Genomic DNA, 17,004 nt, shown 5'->3' with positions numbered 1-17,004 from the left:
ATTCTTTTGAGATGTCTCTGTGATCTCTCTGCCTCCAGTCCTGAAGATTGCTAGATTCTCTCCCAGCACACGGTTCTGTCTCTGTGGTGTGATTTGCTTTGTCCTCTCTGTGCTGGTGTTGGTGTGTTATGCTAAAAGTCTAGGTGTGGGCAAAAGGCAAACTTTTTATATATATATAAATATATATATATATAAAGACAAGAAGTTACTGTTAGTATAATTGAAATCTTCCTCAATTAATTCTTGCAGAAGTGGAAAGAAAATGAAGAAACAAATACAACTAAGCAGAAAAACTCTTTAATGATAATACAATTAAAATTGTGATATACAACCTTCCTAGTATCTAACCCTTTTGCAGGTGTTGTGCTTACTCTTGTACTGCTCCTTGGGATCCTGAAGTGAATGGCTTCCGTTTGGTGTTTGCATGTGAGGGGTGGGGGGTGCAGTCATTACCACGTGGAGTGTTTTACTGCAAGGATAGCTGTTGATGTTTTCTTCTTCCTCATTCTGGGAAGGTTCATGAGGTTCATTTACTTAGTTTCATTAGGTTCATTCACTTAGGTTCATTTTTTAAGTTTGGTAATTCATTTTTATACCCTGCTTTTTATTTTCATTGGTCTGCAGGTTCAAGTTACATATGATTTTACTATGCATACTATGCTTTATGGATGTTAGAAATTGCTTTTGCCCAATTTTGTCCAGCTTCACTTTTTTTTTTTCCCACTTGTTTATAGCTGTTGCTTCTCCAGTGTCAGCTTGTGCCCCATCACTTACCATCCCATGCCTGTACTCCTCTAAACTGCATTATATGTCTCCAGTTTTCATGGCCTATGCCTCTATCATAGTTGGCTTTCATTTCACTGTGCTGCATCATTATGTCAGTCATCGTAGCATTAAATACTTGTTACTACTGTCTGTATGAAGGCAATCATTGTACCCTATAAAAGTAAACCAAATTAGTCATAGCCACCTGGTCAGAAGAAAATTGATGTTATAGTTAAAAACAAGTTAAAGCAGAGCTCTAAGCAGGTCTAAACAGGGTAAGCGATTTGCAGCCCTGTGGCTGTGCAAACCACAAAGCCTGTGGCCTCTTACAAGCATTGGTGATGCTGTATCATGGGGCTCTGGGGCTACAAGGGCTAAGCTTAATCACCTGTATGATGCAAAGGTGCTTCTCTTTAGTGACAGATTGGATATCTTTTATGAGATTCTCAAGTAGTGCCACTGATTCATTCTGAAGGACTGTGAATGGCTGAGTAAAGGTGTGGTTTGGAATCCTGCTGATCCATCTTCGTTATCAAATTCAGTGCACAGTAGAACTATCCTCACTGCATTTTTCAGCTTGTAAACTTTGGGCTCTGGACGTTCTTAGTTTCCCTGCATTTGTCATTTTTTGGTTTCTGCTGCCTTCTGTAGTTTAACTGCAAAAGCTAAAATAAAAACATTGAAGGTAGAAGACAGTATCATGCTGATAGTAGCAACAGGAGAAGCAGAATAGGTGCAAGTGTGTGTTACTGCTGGATAACCCAGTTCCTGTATTTTTAATGATATTTGTCTTAATCACGGGGGGTTTTAAAATTATTTTTCAAAACCTGTAGTCCCAGATAACATGGGAGTATCCCAGGCAACGGGCATTCTTCACTTAATCCCTCTCTTTCAAATAGCTCAAACAATTTAAATTTAGTTTGAATAGAAGGGAAGTCATGATTTACAGAATAGTCTTAGCCCTGGCCTGCATGTCTAATAGCCTGGAGAACATTGGGTTTTTTTAATCAGGCTTGTCACTTCACACTGAAGCAACTTTATGTGTAGTCATAAAAAAAAGTTTCTAAATCAAATTCTATAATTTGAATGGCCCTGTCTCCTGCTGAAAGAATGGCTGTTTTAATTTTGTAAATATGCTGGATTATGCTGTGCTTGAGTTACCCAGATATTTATATTTCTGAGCTGTTGTCTGTTTTAAAGCCTAACAGATTGGGAAAGTGCACAGTGTAAGTGCTACAGTAGTATTGTTTCCTATATTTACATGGAATGCTTCCACTATATTGTTAGAGCTCTTGGTTTGTGTGGTGTTTATTGTTTTTGTTTTAAGACTGTTTTGCGTGGAATTAGTTAACATTTTTTTTTCTTTATTTTCCTTTTCTTCAATTGAAACAGGGTTTCTTTGATATTGGGGATGCACTTGATTGGGTCAGATACACAGGTGATGTCAGTATTCTGCAGAGGCTGGAGAAACTTGGTGATTTTGGTTGGATCTATCTTGAAATTTTCTTCGCTGAATGTAAGTATGAACACTTGAAGAAACAATGGTGAGGGAAGTAACCGGTGGTGTAGTTAGGACATAGTTAATGTTTGCATGTATTTCATTAATCTGGAAGGGACTGGGAAAAAAAAAATCGTGGTGGTGTGTGGTTTTTTTTCCTTGTTTTTGACTTATTTGACCCAGCCAGTTTTTCCTTGAGTCTCTGTATGTGGGTTGTATTTACAGTCATATTTGCTTCAGAAAGTTTTTTCACTTTAGTGTGAAAAACATACACTGTGGGCGGTATGTGTGCCATTTGTTCTTTTAACTTAGGACTAAGTTGAAAAATGCCTGAAATATTATTTGAGTTTTTCTGTTAAATGTTTGGCAGAGGATTTTGTCAAAATATTAATTGAGATATTATTCATATTTCAAAATTTAGGTTATACAGCTCACGGGAGTTACCATAAGATAGTCAAACTAGCAGCACTTCTGAAATTACAAAAAGCTCCCAGGCCTGCTGTTTTTTGTGTGTGTTAAATAGCTTGTATTCTGCTCTGCTTTTATGCATATATGCATTCTATATCAGCTGTTGCAGTAAGTATCAGGGTGGTAGAAATCTGATTTCCATGCAAGGAGAATAATCTTTTTATAGTTAAAGTACTGAAGTACAAATTCTTTAAAGTGCAAATATTTATGAATCTTTTAAAATGCAGATTTCTGTAAAATACAATTGAGTTTCACTTGACTGCTTGAAATTATGCAAGTGCTTAAATGTTTTACAGTCTGCAGACAGTGATTTTGGGCTTGCCCAATAATAAATAATTCCTTTTCTTTTGAACATTTCTGTTGCTTAATTTGTTTCTGTTATTTAGTTGGTGTGTCAAATTTTATTTATAGTCAGAAAGCAGAGCATGATTCTTAGCAGCAGAAGATAAACCCTACTTCTTGTTTTTGGTAACTTCTTCACTCACTGTATTTTTCTGATTTTTGTCTGCAGTCAAACGTTATATTACTAAAGTTGCTTTGGAAGATTGTAATTTAGTTGAAGAGTTTAAAGCTGTGACCTGTGAAAACTGTAGAAAGGTGAGAGAAGATATCAGAAGGCATTTGTGCTTTTCCTTTTGTGTTGTTATTTTTTGTGGAGTTTTTTATGATCAACATGACCAGATGATCAAAGATAAAGATTTCAAAAGTTTGAGTAATTGTCCTGACATAAGTAGTTACCTTGAGAGATCCTGGCCTAATAAACAGAACATTAGTTAAACAACTAACTATGTTGCCAGTGTACATTGGAGAGTGTTCCTCTCCTCATCCCCCAAAAAAACCTCAAGGAAATGTTGTTAATATTGATAGAAGGTTGTTCAACTTGATCCTTCTAACACAGAAATGATGCTCTCGAATTCTTTTGCCATGTGTTCCTTTAGTGTAGATGTTTGAGGTTTTTTTTCTGTGGGAGTCTGGTTAATTCCTGTGTCTTCCTTTCTCCAATTCAATACTTCAGGAGCTACACTGAAAGGCACCGAGTAGGTGGTTGAGCTGTGCTGTACTCGGCCTACTTTGCTATTTGACACATGCTTGTTTGTGATGATGACTCTATTATGGGACTTAGGAGACCTTCTGAGTTAGTCCTGCTTTTTAATTATTGTTTTTTGTATTCTTGTCTGCATAACGTTTTCATTTGTACACTTTTAAGCTTATTAATTGCAATGAACGAAAAGTAATTACAACTAATAGTGCATACATCCAGAGGTCCCTTCCAACCCCATATCATTCTGTGATTCTGTAGCCTGTTTTCACAAGCATAAAAACTGAGCTGCCTCTTGTCAAATATTCTATTTACTTCTCATTGTAACTGAGATGACAGCATTTGTTGAATTTTTTTCTTGATTTTACAGAACAGTGAATCTATGAAGCAGAAAGGAAATGAGGAATTTTCCCAAGGAAACTTTGATCATGCTATAATGTCATACACTAAAGCCATAGAGTTTTGGTAAGAACTAAACTGGTTAACTAGATTGTGTTGTATCATATCTATTCAGCTTATTCAGATTTACCCAGATTTTGTATAGTTTTGCATGAGCCACTCTACTTAGAGGCCAAATCATACCTAATATAAAAAAAAAAAAAGAAAGCTACATAACACATTTTTTGTTCTATTTTATTTCTTGTTACTAGTGGTTGGTTGCACTTTTACTGTCCCAATAGTCCAGTTAGGGTTTAAATGACTAACAGTAATGTAGTAAACCTGAAAGGAAGTAAGTTATTTAGTGTCAACAGCCATTTTTGGTATCATCCCTCCTAAATGTTCTTCCAGCAGAACAGTATGACCAACTTACAAATATTTATCGTCTCAGCTATAGTGCAGAACTAGTGAACAAGTTCAAACATTTATTTTTAAGTATCTGCTCGTGGCAACTCTGTATGTAACAGGCTTAATTTCCTTTGGGAAGAAACTAAACAAGACTTACTAGAAGTCATTTGCTGAAAGGCTTTGGAGACTTTCCTGGGATCTCTAAAGGGGCAGGGAGACGGAGATTAAATGAGAATTTATGTCCTATGTAAATAGAGTGTTTGCTCCCTTCCTGTAGTCCTCATGTAATGTGAACTAGCTACAGAATGCTGGCTTAGTAGAATTACTACGTGTGTTGTAGTCATGCAAATGCTGCTTTTACAAGTTCTGATGTCTATGAAATACACCAAAATTCATATAGTCCCACCTTTCATAGAAAAATCCATCAAGCAAACTTTTATTTTTTCATTTTGAAATCTAGCTTTATAATTGCGCGGTTGAAAGGACTAGCATTTTGCTGATGTCTTGCTTCAGATCTTCTCTCACATACTAGGATACATTTCAATCCCAAATTCAATTTGATTTTAGGCTCTTGGAAAAATTGAGTAGGCTGACTTCATTCAAGGGAGTGTATCTGAGATATGGAGCAGGCTGGAGAAGGCATTTGCTCAGTGAAAGAGCAAAAGAAATCCCATGGCTTGGAAAGGGCAAAGGAAGTCTCATGGTTTCCAGGGGCTGTAGAGCTGAGCTGTTGTTACAACTATTTGTCAGAAATTGTTCTTTGTGTTTAAGACCCTGCTGGAAGGTGAAGGATAGCTCGGTGATGTCTAGCAGCTAGGGAGTCCTCCTTAACTGGCTCTGTGTGTTTCTCTTAGTATGAGCTGACTTTCATCTGCGCCATCACACTCCTTCCCTAACTAGTTGCACCCTCCCTTGGCTTCCTTTCAACTGGTTGCTGGATTATATATACTGGTTCCTCCCTGTCATTCTGTCCCATCCCTGGAAGTGTTCGAGGCCAGGCTGGATGGGGTTTTGAGCAACCTGGTCTAGTGGGAGTAGTTGCTGCCCATGGCAGGGGGCTTGGAACTACAGGATCTTTGAGATCCCTTCCAACCCAAACCATTTTGTGATCCTCCATTAGGTACGTTATCGGCAATTCTTTAGGTCTTTAGAACCTTAGTCTGGTTTCCATTAGGTACGTTATCGGCAATTCTTTAGGTCTTTAGAACTGCTGCTTAGTCTGCCCGGTCAGGCAGATGGGTGTGAAAAAGTTGTAGACCCCAGTGATCAAGAAATGTTCATGAGATGTTTGATTTAATGAGGGCTTCAAAATTAGGAATTTCAGAACAAAATGAAATGGGATATATGGGACAGTCAAGCTAGCTTTTCCATGCTTCATGACTTTTTTTGCCCCTTTTTTTTGTTTGTTTTGGGATTTTGGTTTTTTTGTGGTTTTTTGTTGGTTTTTTTTTTTTTTAAACAGAGCTGGGACTGTTGGGAACATACTACCCATAATTTTGCACCATTTGAGGTGTGCTTTGTTATGTGTGTCAGAGCCTAGTGACTTGGGGAAGGAGTTTAAAAAAAGAAAGCAAAACAAAACCAGAGGTTTAAAGTTGGCTGGGGTTTGAATTGGTTGGAAGGTGCATTAGCTCAAATCTTAGAAATTACTACATAATTCTAGTATTCACTAATATTCTCAGTAACTTAGCTTTTAAATCCATGCTACAATTCAAAGAAGCTTGTATTCATATATAATCTGATAGTTGATGCTATCAGACAATTATTCTGAAAACTTACTTTTTCCCCCCCCCCCTTAAGATTTTAAAAAGTAATGTATGTTACTAATTTTTCATAATTTTTTTTTTAAGTCCAGCAAACCATCTTCTGTATGGAAACCGAGCTCTTTGTTTAATTCTCACAAGGCAGTACAAGTAAGTAACCCCTTGTTTATCACCTGAAATGTTGTTGTGATCTGCAGTTAAAAATTGGCAATATACTTAGGAAAACAGTACTTTTAAAACTTAAGTATATAGTAATTGTGATGTTACTACCTTGTAAAACTGGTATCAAGAAAAATGAATAATACTAGCTTTATCTGCTGGCAGTATGTAATACCATTTAGAATTTGCGTGTGTTGTGGGGTTACACAACAGAAAAAAAAAATCTCAGTACCAGTGACTATTGTGATTTTCATTAAACCTCTTGAAGAAGAGATCAGTGTGGTTATGGGGGCTGTTTTCCTTAAGCCAGTTGTTAAGCTAAAAATCTTGTTTATGAGCAATATGGATGTATACCTTTTAGGTAAAGCCAACCCAAGAATTTATTGTTAGTATAGTTCAAGTCTTAAGGGTCTAATTGTGATTAGTTCACTGCACATCTGGGTGGGTACTGAAGTTGGCAGTTCCATTGCTGTAGCAGTAGGGTGAGAGCTGTCAGGGTGCAGAGTCCTGCTGTGGGAGGAAAGTGATGTTCACGCTGATGGTTTCTTCTTCCTCACTCTGGGATCCATGTGGCGTCACTTTTATGCTTGCTAATGTGATATTGCATCTTTGTTCTGTCTTTGTTCACCTGTGGCTCCATGTTAAATCTGAGTTTACTATACATGGTACTTTTAATGGTTATTACTTTTTCTTTGTTACTCTATTTGTAAAGGTTTGCCATGTCTTTAACTGACTGTTGGTGAATTGTTTATAGCCACAGGGTGTCCACTGCCAAGCCTGTGCCCCATATCTTGTCAGCTTGTGCCTGTGCTCCTTTGTAGCATCCTGTGTCTCCACTTGTGGAGGCCTCTGCTGTCGTATCAGCCTTGTATTTCATTACAGGACATCATCATTTTGGAGTCACAAATACCTATTTCTGTATAAATAGTAGTAACAAGCAATTATTCCATCTAAATCTATGGTTGCACCACACAAGCATAAACAAAAGTAGAACAAATTAGCCACAGACACCAGGTCAATTGGAGAAATTGCTGTCACAGTTAAACCAAGTAAGAGAAAACTGCAGGCAGGTGAAGCTGCAGTTCAGGCTGAGGAAGACCAAGAAGCCTCAGTCCTGAGGTTTGGCACACTCAGCACAGAGCTTATGGCCTGCTATTGGCAGTGGCAATACTGTATATGACAGGACTGTGCAGTTCCATAGTGCTCTGCAGATCATCTGCTGGAGCATTTGTGCCTTTATCCAAGGTACGTGTCGTCCTCCTGGTTTCAGAGCCTGGTGAGAAGCAGTGGTCATGTTCCCTCCCAGGCTTTGATGCGGGACAGGACCTCTCAGGGCAGCTTGGCCTCCTACCCTCAAGTTTTGATGGTGCTCAGGGGTGCCTTCCCTAGCACTGCACCCAGCTGTCGAGAGGTGGCACTGGAGGAAGGGCTGGGTGGATGAAAACCAAGCCTGATGGCACACAGTAGACAAGAAGACAAATGCTGGTGGTTTTTTTTTTTCTTTTCTGATCTTCTCAACTGCTTTTATAATATCTTAGTATCTCGAGGTTCTATACTCCACAGTCTGTCTTTTACTGAAGCATTTTTTCCTTGTGTTTGCTTGCTTTGTAATATGAATATGGTGCAATTTCTCTAATCACTAGTTCTGTTGTGTTGTTTTGGTTTTTTGTTGTTTTTTTTTAATTACTAATTTCATTAAATGTATCGCCACACCTCTAAATGCTGCCATTACTACCTGAGGGTTTCCCTTATTTGTGGGGTGGGCAATTTTTTTTGTTCTAACTTTATTCACTGAATTAATTTTTTCTGACATCTCTGAAGAATTTTCGTAAAACACGCTCCTTGCCTTGAAATGATTGTCTCTTTCAGGCTTTTCTTTAGTGTCCAGCTTTCCATAGAATCATAGAATAGTTTGGGTTGGAAGGGACCTTTAAAGGTCATCTAATCCAACCCCCCCTGCAATAAGCAGGGACATCTTCAACTAGATCAGGTTGCTCAGAGCCCCGTCCAGCCTGACCTTCCAGGATTGGGGCATCTCCTACCTCTCTGGGCAACCCGTGCCAGTGTTTCACCACCCACACAGTAAAGGATTTCTTCCTTGTATCTAGTCTAAATCTACCCTCTTTTTGTTTAAAACTATTACCCCTTGTCCTACCACAAGAGGCCCTGCTAAAGAGTTTATCCCCATCTTTCTTATAAGCCCTCTTCAAGTACCGAAAGGCCTCAATAAGGTTTTCATTACCACAGAGCATCTCATGTTCTTCCTTCAGATCCCTCTGTACAGGCTTTCCTGCTGTAACATTTACAAAAAACCTGTGGTAGTGACTGGCCAATTTATGAACACTTCCATGTGAAATAAGTTTCGGTTGTTTTTTTTTTTTCCATATTCCTTCCCTTTGTGGAGGTAAAATAGTTAACGTGTCACAGGCCTTTGCAGGCCTCTCAACTTAGGTTTTGCTGCAGACATTTTCTAAAGGCCTTACTGAGTCAGCATGACCCAGCTATCAGAGGAGTCATTTGTAAGCTTCCTCTTCTGAAGTAATCCATATGTGACCACTCTTTGTTGTAATTTACTGCATTCTGGCACACAGCTGTGGTTCAGTGAAGAACGAGTGGTATATCCCAGAGGCACCTGAACTCTGTAGCTGCCTGCTTTGGGCAGCATTGGTATCAGCAGAGGCCATCACTGCTGCTCTGTGTTCTCGCCTGTAGCCACAGGGGCAGTCTGCTTCTCTTCTGACCTGACCAAAATTGTAATTATGGTTATTCTGTGATACCTTGTGTATTAAAAAAAAATAGTCACGCATTTTCTTCGGGCTTCAGTTGTTGGGAGTTGTAGAGGCTACTCTCTTCAGTGCTCAGCAGTTAATACTTGCATCCTCAAATCTCTAGCTATGATTGTGTAACTAATCTCTAGTATGATTTCTGTCTAAATATTTGGGTTTGGTATTCAGGCTTTTTTATTAAGGCTTTGCTTTTGAAAGGAACAGTTTCTTAGAAGCAAGTTAACGTGTAGGTGCATGAACAGAAATGCTGGAAAACCTAGTAAGTAAGGGGGAGGGATTAAATATCTGATAGGTGAAATAGGTGAGACGGTAACATTTTAACCCAGGTAAGCTTCAGCTAACAAGTGTTATCTGACCATAGCTTTACACAGCTGAATTAACTGTTCTTTTATTCACTTCGTATTTTCATAGTGCCATGTACATCTGGTCTGTAGGTTTTTCTAAAGTATAAATAATAAATACCTCTTCTTTTCCCCTCCTTTCTCTAAGGAGAGCCCTTGCTGATGGAAAAAGAGCCACTATTTTGAAGCCTAATTGGCCAAAGGTTAGTTTAATATACACTTCAAAATTGTCTTTTGTTGGTACTGTAAATCAACATAAGAACACAGAGTCTTAATTACAGATTTGACCCAAGTAGATGTCACAGGTGCTTCTCTGTGTTTAGCACTACTGATGGTAGAATGAACACGGTACCTTGTGGACTAATCAGTCAGCCTAGTACATAGTTTTCTTATATTAAAAATGTTGTTTTGACATGCTTGTAATTGTTGTTACATCGTGTTCTGCATGTGTAAAGACAGAAGAAAACACTTACTGCATTGTTGTGCATACCTGTGTTATCACAGTGCTTTAAAAAAATATATGTAGTCCTTACAATAAATCATGATTAATGACCAACATGTATTTCCCAATAGTCTTGGCCTGAAGAAGAGTAAATAAGGGATAGTTACATAATTGGAAAGTAGTAGTTGAGATTAGGGGGAAAACGCAAATTTGTTCTTTTCCAAAGGCAGAGGCTAGATGCTATTCCCAGTGAATTATCTTTCTGTGTCAGTGTGCTGAGTAGTTGAAAACTTTGATTATTCACCATTTGACCTGAAAAGGGTGGAGTAAATAACTTTTGAGTATGTAAAATTTTACATTGTATTGTCTACTGCAACTGTTTTGGATATAAATTGTTTTCTTATTTGTGTGAATAAACGCTTGAAATTCAAACTTATGCCCATGTAGGGTCACTACCACTTCTGTAAGGCACTGTCATTACTGGGGGAACATGAACTGGCTTTGGAAGCTAATGAGAGAGCTCAGGAACTATGCAAGAATATTCTTGATGGACTTAAGGATCTTATTCAACAAAACGACAAGTTAAAGAAGACATTAGAAGAAATCAATGGTAACCTTTTCTGATTTCAAGATTACCTTGAACATAGCAGAATTCCTGTATTGGTAACTTTCCTTTGAAACTAGCTAATTGTTTTGTTTTGTTTTCTCCACTCCCCCCCCCCCCCTCATTCTTTTTTTCTCTTCTTTGCTTTCTCATTACACCCTCACCCTTTAATATATTTTGATCCCCCACCAATTTGTGATTTAGCATCTCTTTCCCCCCCCCCCCCCCCCCCCCCCTTCTTTCTATATAATTTCCTGTAGGTATTAAACAACATAAACAGAAACCAAAGAAGTCGCTTCTTGAGAAAAAGTAAGCAACTGTCAAGTCAGCTTTTTTCTTTTTAATTAGCAGTATTTAGTATAAGTAATGCATAGCATAGCTACTGTTTACCAATTTTTTATCTATCAGTAAATAAAAATGGAAGGAATAAACTGATCAGAACAGCAACCACAGTGCAGCCTAGGAGTAAAGAGGACTTTTAGGAGCTAAATAAGCTATCTTGAGGTATGTACCACTTCCAAGCAGTTTCCTTTAGCATTGTTTACTCATGTTGGAAATAACAGGAAACCGTCTTCCTGGTTTTTGTCCTGCCAAGATGAAGTACTTCGCTGTTGAGGAAATTTGGCACCTGAAAACGTCAGTGCAATCACATCCAATTTTTTGTTACTTTGCTATATAAAGTTCACTAAGAAATGAAGCTGATTTGAGGAACTGAATGCTAGCAAATGCATTTTGGCAATAGTAGAAATGCAGTAGAAATAGTAAAATTTGTAGGAACTTGGTTTTGCTAAGACTATTTTTTTGCCTTGCGCAAAGAGTAGGAGAGATTCCAAATTCACAGATTCAGCTAAGTTATAATATATGCCGTAACTTTTGTATTAAACATTTTTCTGAAAAGTATTTTTGATTTTTGTACTGGTGTGCTTGTAGTGATGTGCTGTCATCCAAAAACAATACAGTAAATAAACTATGAAACAGCTTTTTGCAAACCTGAAAATTCTGGAGGAACTTAAATTTGTTTCCCTTCTGTAGTGCACAAATAAGATGTGGCCTTGGGCAAAATTAATTTTTTTTTTTCTTTTTAATTAGTTACTTTAAAAAAAAAGTGCAGTAATTCAGTTCTTGTCCCTCTTCTAGAAAACGGTGCTTTTTTTGGTTGTTATAAATGTATATGTTTGCATATAAATTTGGACTCTGCAATTTGAAGGTATAAAAAATGGGTGTTTGATCAAATCCTTTAAATATGCTTACACAATTACACTTCTACGAGGGGTAGACTTCTTGTATTTGTCATTGTTTTTTTCATTATAATTGTATGGTGTGTGTCTTGCATATTGGGAAAAGACAGGACTGGAAAAACTTGGGTTCTCTCTTTTTACATGTTAGAGACTGCAGTTCCTCAGAATCTCATTTAATAATCTCTCAAGAACAAAAAGAAACAGAAAAAGACAGAAAGAGAACACATTCTGATCCTAAAGATCATCATTGTCCTCAAAAACATGATACCAGGGTAAGTTACACTACAGCGGGCATTGCAACACTAACAGTGCGTTGATTTTCATCGTCCTGGAATGTGTTACTGAATGCTGTGGATGAAATTTTGCAGCCACTGTGTTTTAATAATTGTGTACTTTGTCAGCCATGTGCACTTTCCCTGTAATATTTAACTAGCAAATCTATGTTAAGAACTTTGGATTTGAAAGGAAGTGGGAGGTGGTTGCTTGAATGAGAAGGTGGACGCTCTGTGTTATGAGGAGAAGGGTCTCTTCAGGGTTATTGAAAGTGAGACTGAAGTTGTGTCTTGATTTAATCGACTGTCCAGTCCTCCTGTCAGAATGCATTCAGATATGGGCTCCCTTTGGCTTTAGGAGAGGATTCAGTTAACGTGTAATGGAATTCAGTGAAAGATGCTTTAGCCAAAATTAATTAATATACAGGGCTTTAGCTATACTCGAGCATCATTTTGTGTGACATTAAGGTATTTGCATGGTTATAGACCATTACTTTCATGCTGTATAAACAGATTTCTTTTGTATGGGGAAAATGTTGGTTAAATAGTATGAATAGTATGCTTAACTGGATTGTATTTAAAACTAGAATTTGTGTTTCTCAAATAGCTGTTTCGCTTTGTGTGTTTAAAACAAGTGTATAATGCTAAAATGCAGGACGGACTTGTGTTATTTTAGTAGCCTTTGTAATTCTTTATATTCATTCTTCAATCTAAAAGACTGTTTACAAGTGCAAATATTCTACTAGATTAAGCTCACCACGTCAGCCTGTCCCTGTGTGGGTTTTCAAAGAACAGGTTGGAACTAGAGAAGTTCATGGCCTAATCACAGTGTTGGCCTTTACTTCCTTTGAAGCCTGAATCAAACTACTACTTGTTTGGTCAAGGAGCAGAGCGCATCCTTTATAGAAGCTTGATAGAGTATACACTTTGTTCTGTTCATGGTTGATTTTTGTTCCTGAAAAAGAATTTAACTGAGGATACGTGTTAGTGAAGGGTGACTGAAGAAATCCACCAACAAAAGGCTCTAATTTTGCCTTTTAAAAGGTTATTTAACTGTTGAAAGTGCAATGGCGTATTATGTTGTCATGGTTTAAACCTGGTAGGCAGCTCAGCCCCATGCAGCTGCTTACTCACTCCCCTCAGCAGGAGAGAAAATCCTAAGTGTAAAAGGGAGAAAACCCATGGGTTGAGATAAAGACAATTTAACAGGCAAAGCAAAAGCTGCACACACAAGAAAAGCAAAATAAGGAATTCATTCACTACTTCCAGGCAGATCTTAGCCATTTCCAGGAAAGCATAGCTTCATCAGGCATAATGGTTGCTTGGAAGATGGGTGCCATAACTCGGAACTTTCCCTCCATTCTGACCCCAGGTTTTATTGCTGAGCACGACACCACTTGGTATGGGATATGTCTTTCATCAGTTGGGGCCAGCTGTCCTGGCTGTGTCCCCTCCCAACTTCTCATGCACCTCCAGCCTCCTCACTGGCAGGGCCATGCGTGAAACAGAAAAGGCCTTGATGCTGTGCACGCGCTGCTCAGCAATAACATCCCTGTGCTGTTGACACTGTTTTAATTACAAATCCAAAACACAGCACCATGCGAGCCGCTATCAGGACAGCTAACTTTATCCCAGGCAAAACCAGTATATATTTTTTTTTTATTCCTTACAAAACAAACATGCTCACCCCCAAAAGTGGACAGTTGGGGGGATTTTGTTGGTGCTGAACTTATTTTAGATGGGTTTCGCTAGTGGATGTCAGTAGCATATCCCAGCTGTTGGCTTAGTGCCTGTCTCGTGTCCAGTATCACGGGGAGCCTGTAAACTGTTCCTGTGCGTGACTTTGCCTGAGTAGGCTGTTTTGGTAGGTGCGTGCAGGCTGTGACACTCCTGCTGCAACAGCAGGGAATTAAAAATGTAATAGGCAACCTCCAGTTTGCTTACAGACAGTTCTTCTCTTTTCACACTAATCACTAATTTAAAAGAAATAGTTGTACCTCTTCCCGATTGTCTTTACAATCATTATCGTAAGCTAATTAAGAGATTGTTAGTTATGATCTAGCCTACAAAGTGTGTTATAAATAAGCTGTATAATATAAAAAAACAAGATGATAAAGAATGTGAATCTACTAGCAAGGTCAAAACAATTTAGCGGGCACATGTGAAAAAAACCCTTTCAGGTTTCACAGGAGGGCGGGGCAGCAAAAAAGATGACTCGTTAGTGGAGAAAATGAAACCAATGTACAAGGGCAAAGGGAAGGAAATGAAGGTTTGAAAAACAAAAGCCATCTCACAAGAAGCGCTTTAAGATTTGTGACTGTCTTATGAAAACTTCCATCTGCTTTTATGCTATGAAAATCTTCATAATGTAGGTCCCTGTAAATTTATTTTCCTCTAGGATGAATATTAATGCAAAAAAGGGCTAGTATTTGTCAGTCTAGTAGGTAATACAACTTGATATGAATTTGGGGGGGGGTAAGTATAAATGTTCACTTTCATTAATGAAATTATTTTTCTTTATCTCTTGATTGGGGACATAATATACTCCGTTATCATGGTGATTTCTGTATTTAAATTTTAGTGTTTCAGGTTTTTTCTTTGTTTAAATTTAGAGAGCAATATCTCTTCCTTTTTTGTTATCTGTATAAAACCAAATTAATGTATTTGTCATTTAGGTGACTGACATCCAAAGAGCAGAAAGCAAAGGTTGGTCTCTGGAGTTGCCACCAAGTGAGTTTGTTTTTGCTGTTTGTCAAGTCTTAAGTTGGTTCTTCCCTTGCTGTTGCCATTATGAATAGCCAAAATTGTATCTAGTGTTATTTTCACAGCAGTAAGCTCTCGTGTTTCACTACTTTTCCTATTAGTGTGCAGTTCATTAGATACTTCTTCTCTTCTGTATTTCTGTCTTGATATCCTTTGTGCTTTTGTAGTTTCAATCTACTTTACACTGATGAATTCAGAATTGAAACTGGAACTAAAAAGTAGAATGCTGAGTCACAGGCTAGAAATGCTTTCCCTCCTTCTGAGACAAGTACAGGATCTAAAATGTTCTAAATTCAAGAGAAAAGTGTGGGTAATTTCAATATTCATAATTCCTTTGTGATTACTAAAAGCTCTGTATAGGTCCCTAAGAAAATGGTCCCACGCTTAGAGAGGAAGAAGGCCACAAAATATTTGTCAGAGTGGATCTTTAGCTACAAACTTTAAGACATATAAGTTGGTGTGATTTATTGTTCATGGGTTTTTTTAATGAACTAAAAACCAAAACAAACCCAACCCTTTTATAGAGAGAACTCCCACGGTGACAGAATTACTTTTCTGTGGTAAAAGTGAAGTGCACGCAGTTCAGATCTTCAAAGTGAAATTTTTTCCTGAATCTTGCTTGTGTTTTTTTTTTTTTTAATCAGTTGCTAAACCTGCTGTAACCAAGAAAGAATAAGACATTTCCCTGACACTCAGAAATGGTTCTTTTTTATAATGTTTGTATGAAATACTGCTACTGGATCTGGACCAGCTGCACACTTACGCTGTATTCTAAAATTGTGATCCCCAAGGCAGCCAGTCCTTCTAGTCCTGGCCATGCAACAATCTGAAGGCTTTTTACTTTGCATACTTAAATACTTAGCTGAATAGGTGCCAAAGTGCAGAGCACTTGAAAAATTTGATTTTTGGAAGCCAATGAAGATAGATTACAACATATTATTTTAAAAAAAGCAGTTGGAGTAGTGATCTCGCTCTTGTGGGCTTTGAGCATGTGAACATCTTGAAGAATCAAAGGATGTATTTGGAGATGGAAAATGTGGGAAAGGTTGCAAAGGAAGACTCAAGGCGAATTTGCTGAAAAGATGCTATGTGGTAGGATAATAAAAAAATGAAAAAACCACTATAAAGTGTTGAAGGAACTTATTGCAGAAAGCATGAATTAGGGAAGGGTTGTAGAAGGAGGAACTCAAGCTCTGGAAGACAAATCAGTTTTGAGGAACTATATCTAGATGGTGTGAAAGGGCAAAATAAGAAATGCACGGAGGCCATAGGGAATTTTGAATGAGATTGAAGCAAGTGACAACTAAGTGAATCGAGACGTTTTCCTGAGCGAGAAGGTGTGGTCCGAACAGTAATGAAGTCTGACAACATGTTATAAAACGACGGTTTATTGAGGCAGTGGAAAAGATCAGCAACCAGCCCAATCACTGATAGCAAACGCAGGATTATAAGTGATGCCCCGGCTCCAGTGGACTGCCAGGGACACTTGGTGTCCAGGTCACCTGGCAGCAAGACCAAATCATGCAAATACCTGTTTGAATGCGATTGAGAATTGCACTGCCCCTTGGCTCCACCGACAGTAGTGGGATTTGAGAGAATTGTACTTGATGTGAAAAATGTGGGCAGTGTCTTGCTTGGTCAGGGGGCAGGCTGTCTGCAGCCTGTCTGTGCTGCTGGTATTAGTGAAGTGGCAGGGTGTCAGAAAGATGAGTTGGAGAGGTTGAGGAAGGAAGAGAGAAAGAATGAGAAAGGGAATGTTGGGAGAGAACTGAAAATTCTTCTAGGCTAAAGAGATAACAGGACTATGAAATGTTGCATTGAACATAGCACTTTTTTTTTTTTTTTTTTTTTTAAATTACTGATTCTATGGGTTTGGTTTTTTTTTTTTTTCTGTTCTTCCTTCCTCCTCCTCTCCCCCTCCTACTTACTATGTCAGTATGAATGTAGAAGAAAATATTTGATTTGGCTTTGATCTGGAAGGAGGAGTTAGGCTCTGGATGACTAGCTGATACAAGTTTACTGTGGGTGGGGAAGAATAGCTTTCTTTTTCTTAGCCTTTGTTCGCTTAAGGGCTTAAGAC

At 38.2% G+C, this 17,004-nt stretch overlaps 1 protein-coding gene across 4 annotated transcripts in view; it reads left to right on the top strand.

The window, feature by feature from the left end:
• The window catches only part of TTC3 (tetratricopeptide repeat domain 3), a 63,477-nt gene that overhangs the window by 6,940 nt on the left and 39,533 nt on the right, over positions 1–17,004 (top strand). For all 4 annotated transcript variants that reach the window (XM_014938192.1, XM_014938193.1, XM_014938190.1 and 1 more), the window contains exons 7-15: positions 2,158–2,281; positions 3,243–3,328; positions 4,141–4,235; positions 6,407–6,469; positions 9,754–9,808; positions 10,495–10,657; positions 10,912–10,960; positions 12,038–12,161; positions 14,837–14,891. In XM_014938192.1, coding sequence (XP_014793678.1) covers positions 2,158–2,281; positions 3,243–3,328; positions 4,141–4,235; positions 6,407–6,469; positions 9,754–9,808; positions 10,495–10,657; positions 10,912–10,960; positions 12,038–12,161; positions 14,837–14,891 — 814 coding nt within the window. The remainder of the gene's footprint in view (positions 1–2,157; positions 2,282–3,242; positions 3,329–4,140; positions 4,236–6,406; positions 6,470–9,753; positions 9,809–10,494; positions 10,658–10,911; positions 10,961–12,037; positions 12,162–14,836; positions 14,892–17,004) is intronic.

The sequence above is a fragment of the Calidris pugnax genome, unplaced genomic scaffold (assembly GCF_001431845.1).
Source record: "Calidris pugnax isolate Ruff unplaced genomic scaffold, ASM143184v1 scaffold25, whole genome shotgun sequence".
NCBI classification, from domain to species: Eukaryota; Metazoa; Chordata; class Aves; order Charadriiformes; family Scolopacidae; genus Calidris; species Calidris pugnax.
This window is presented reverse-complemented; position numbering and strand designations above follow the sequence as displayed.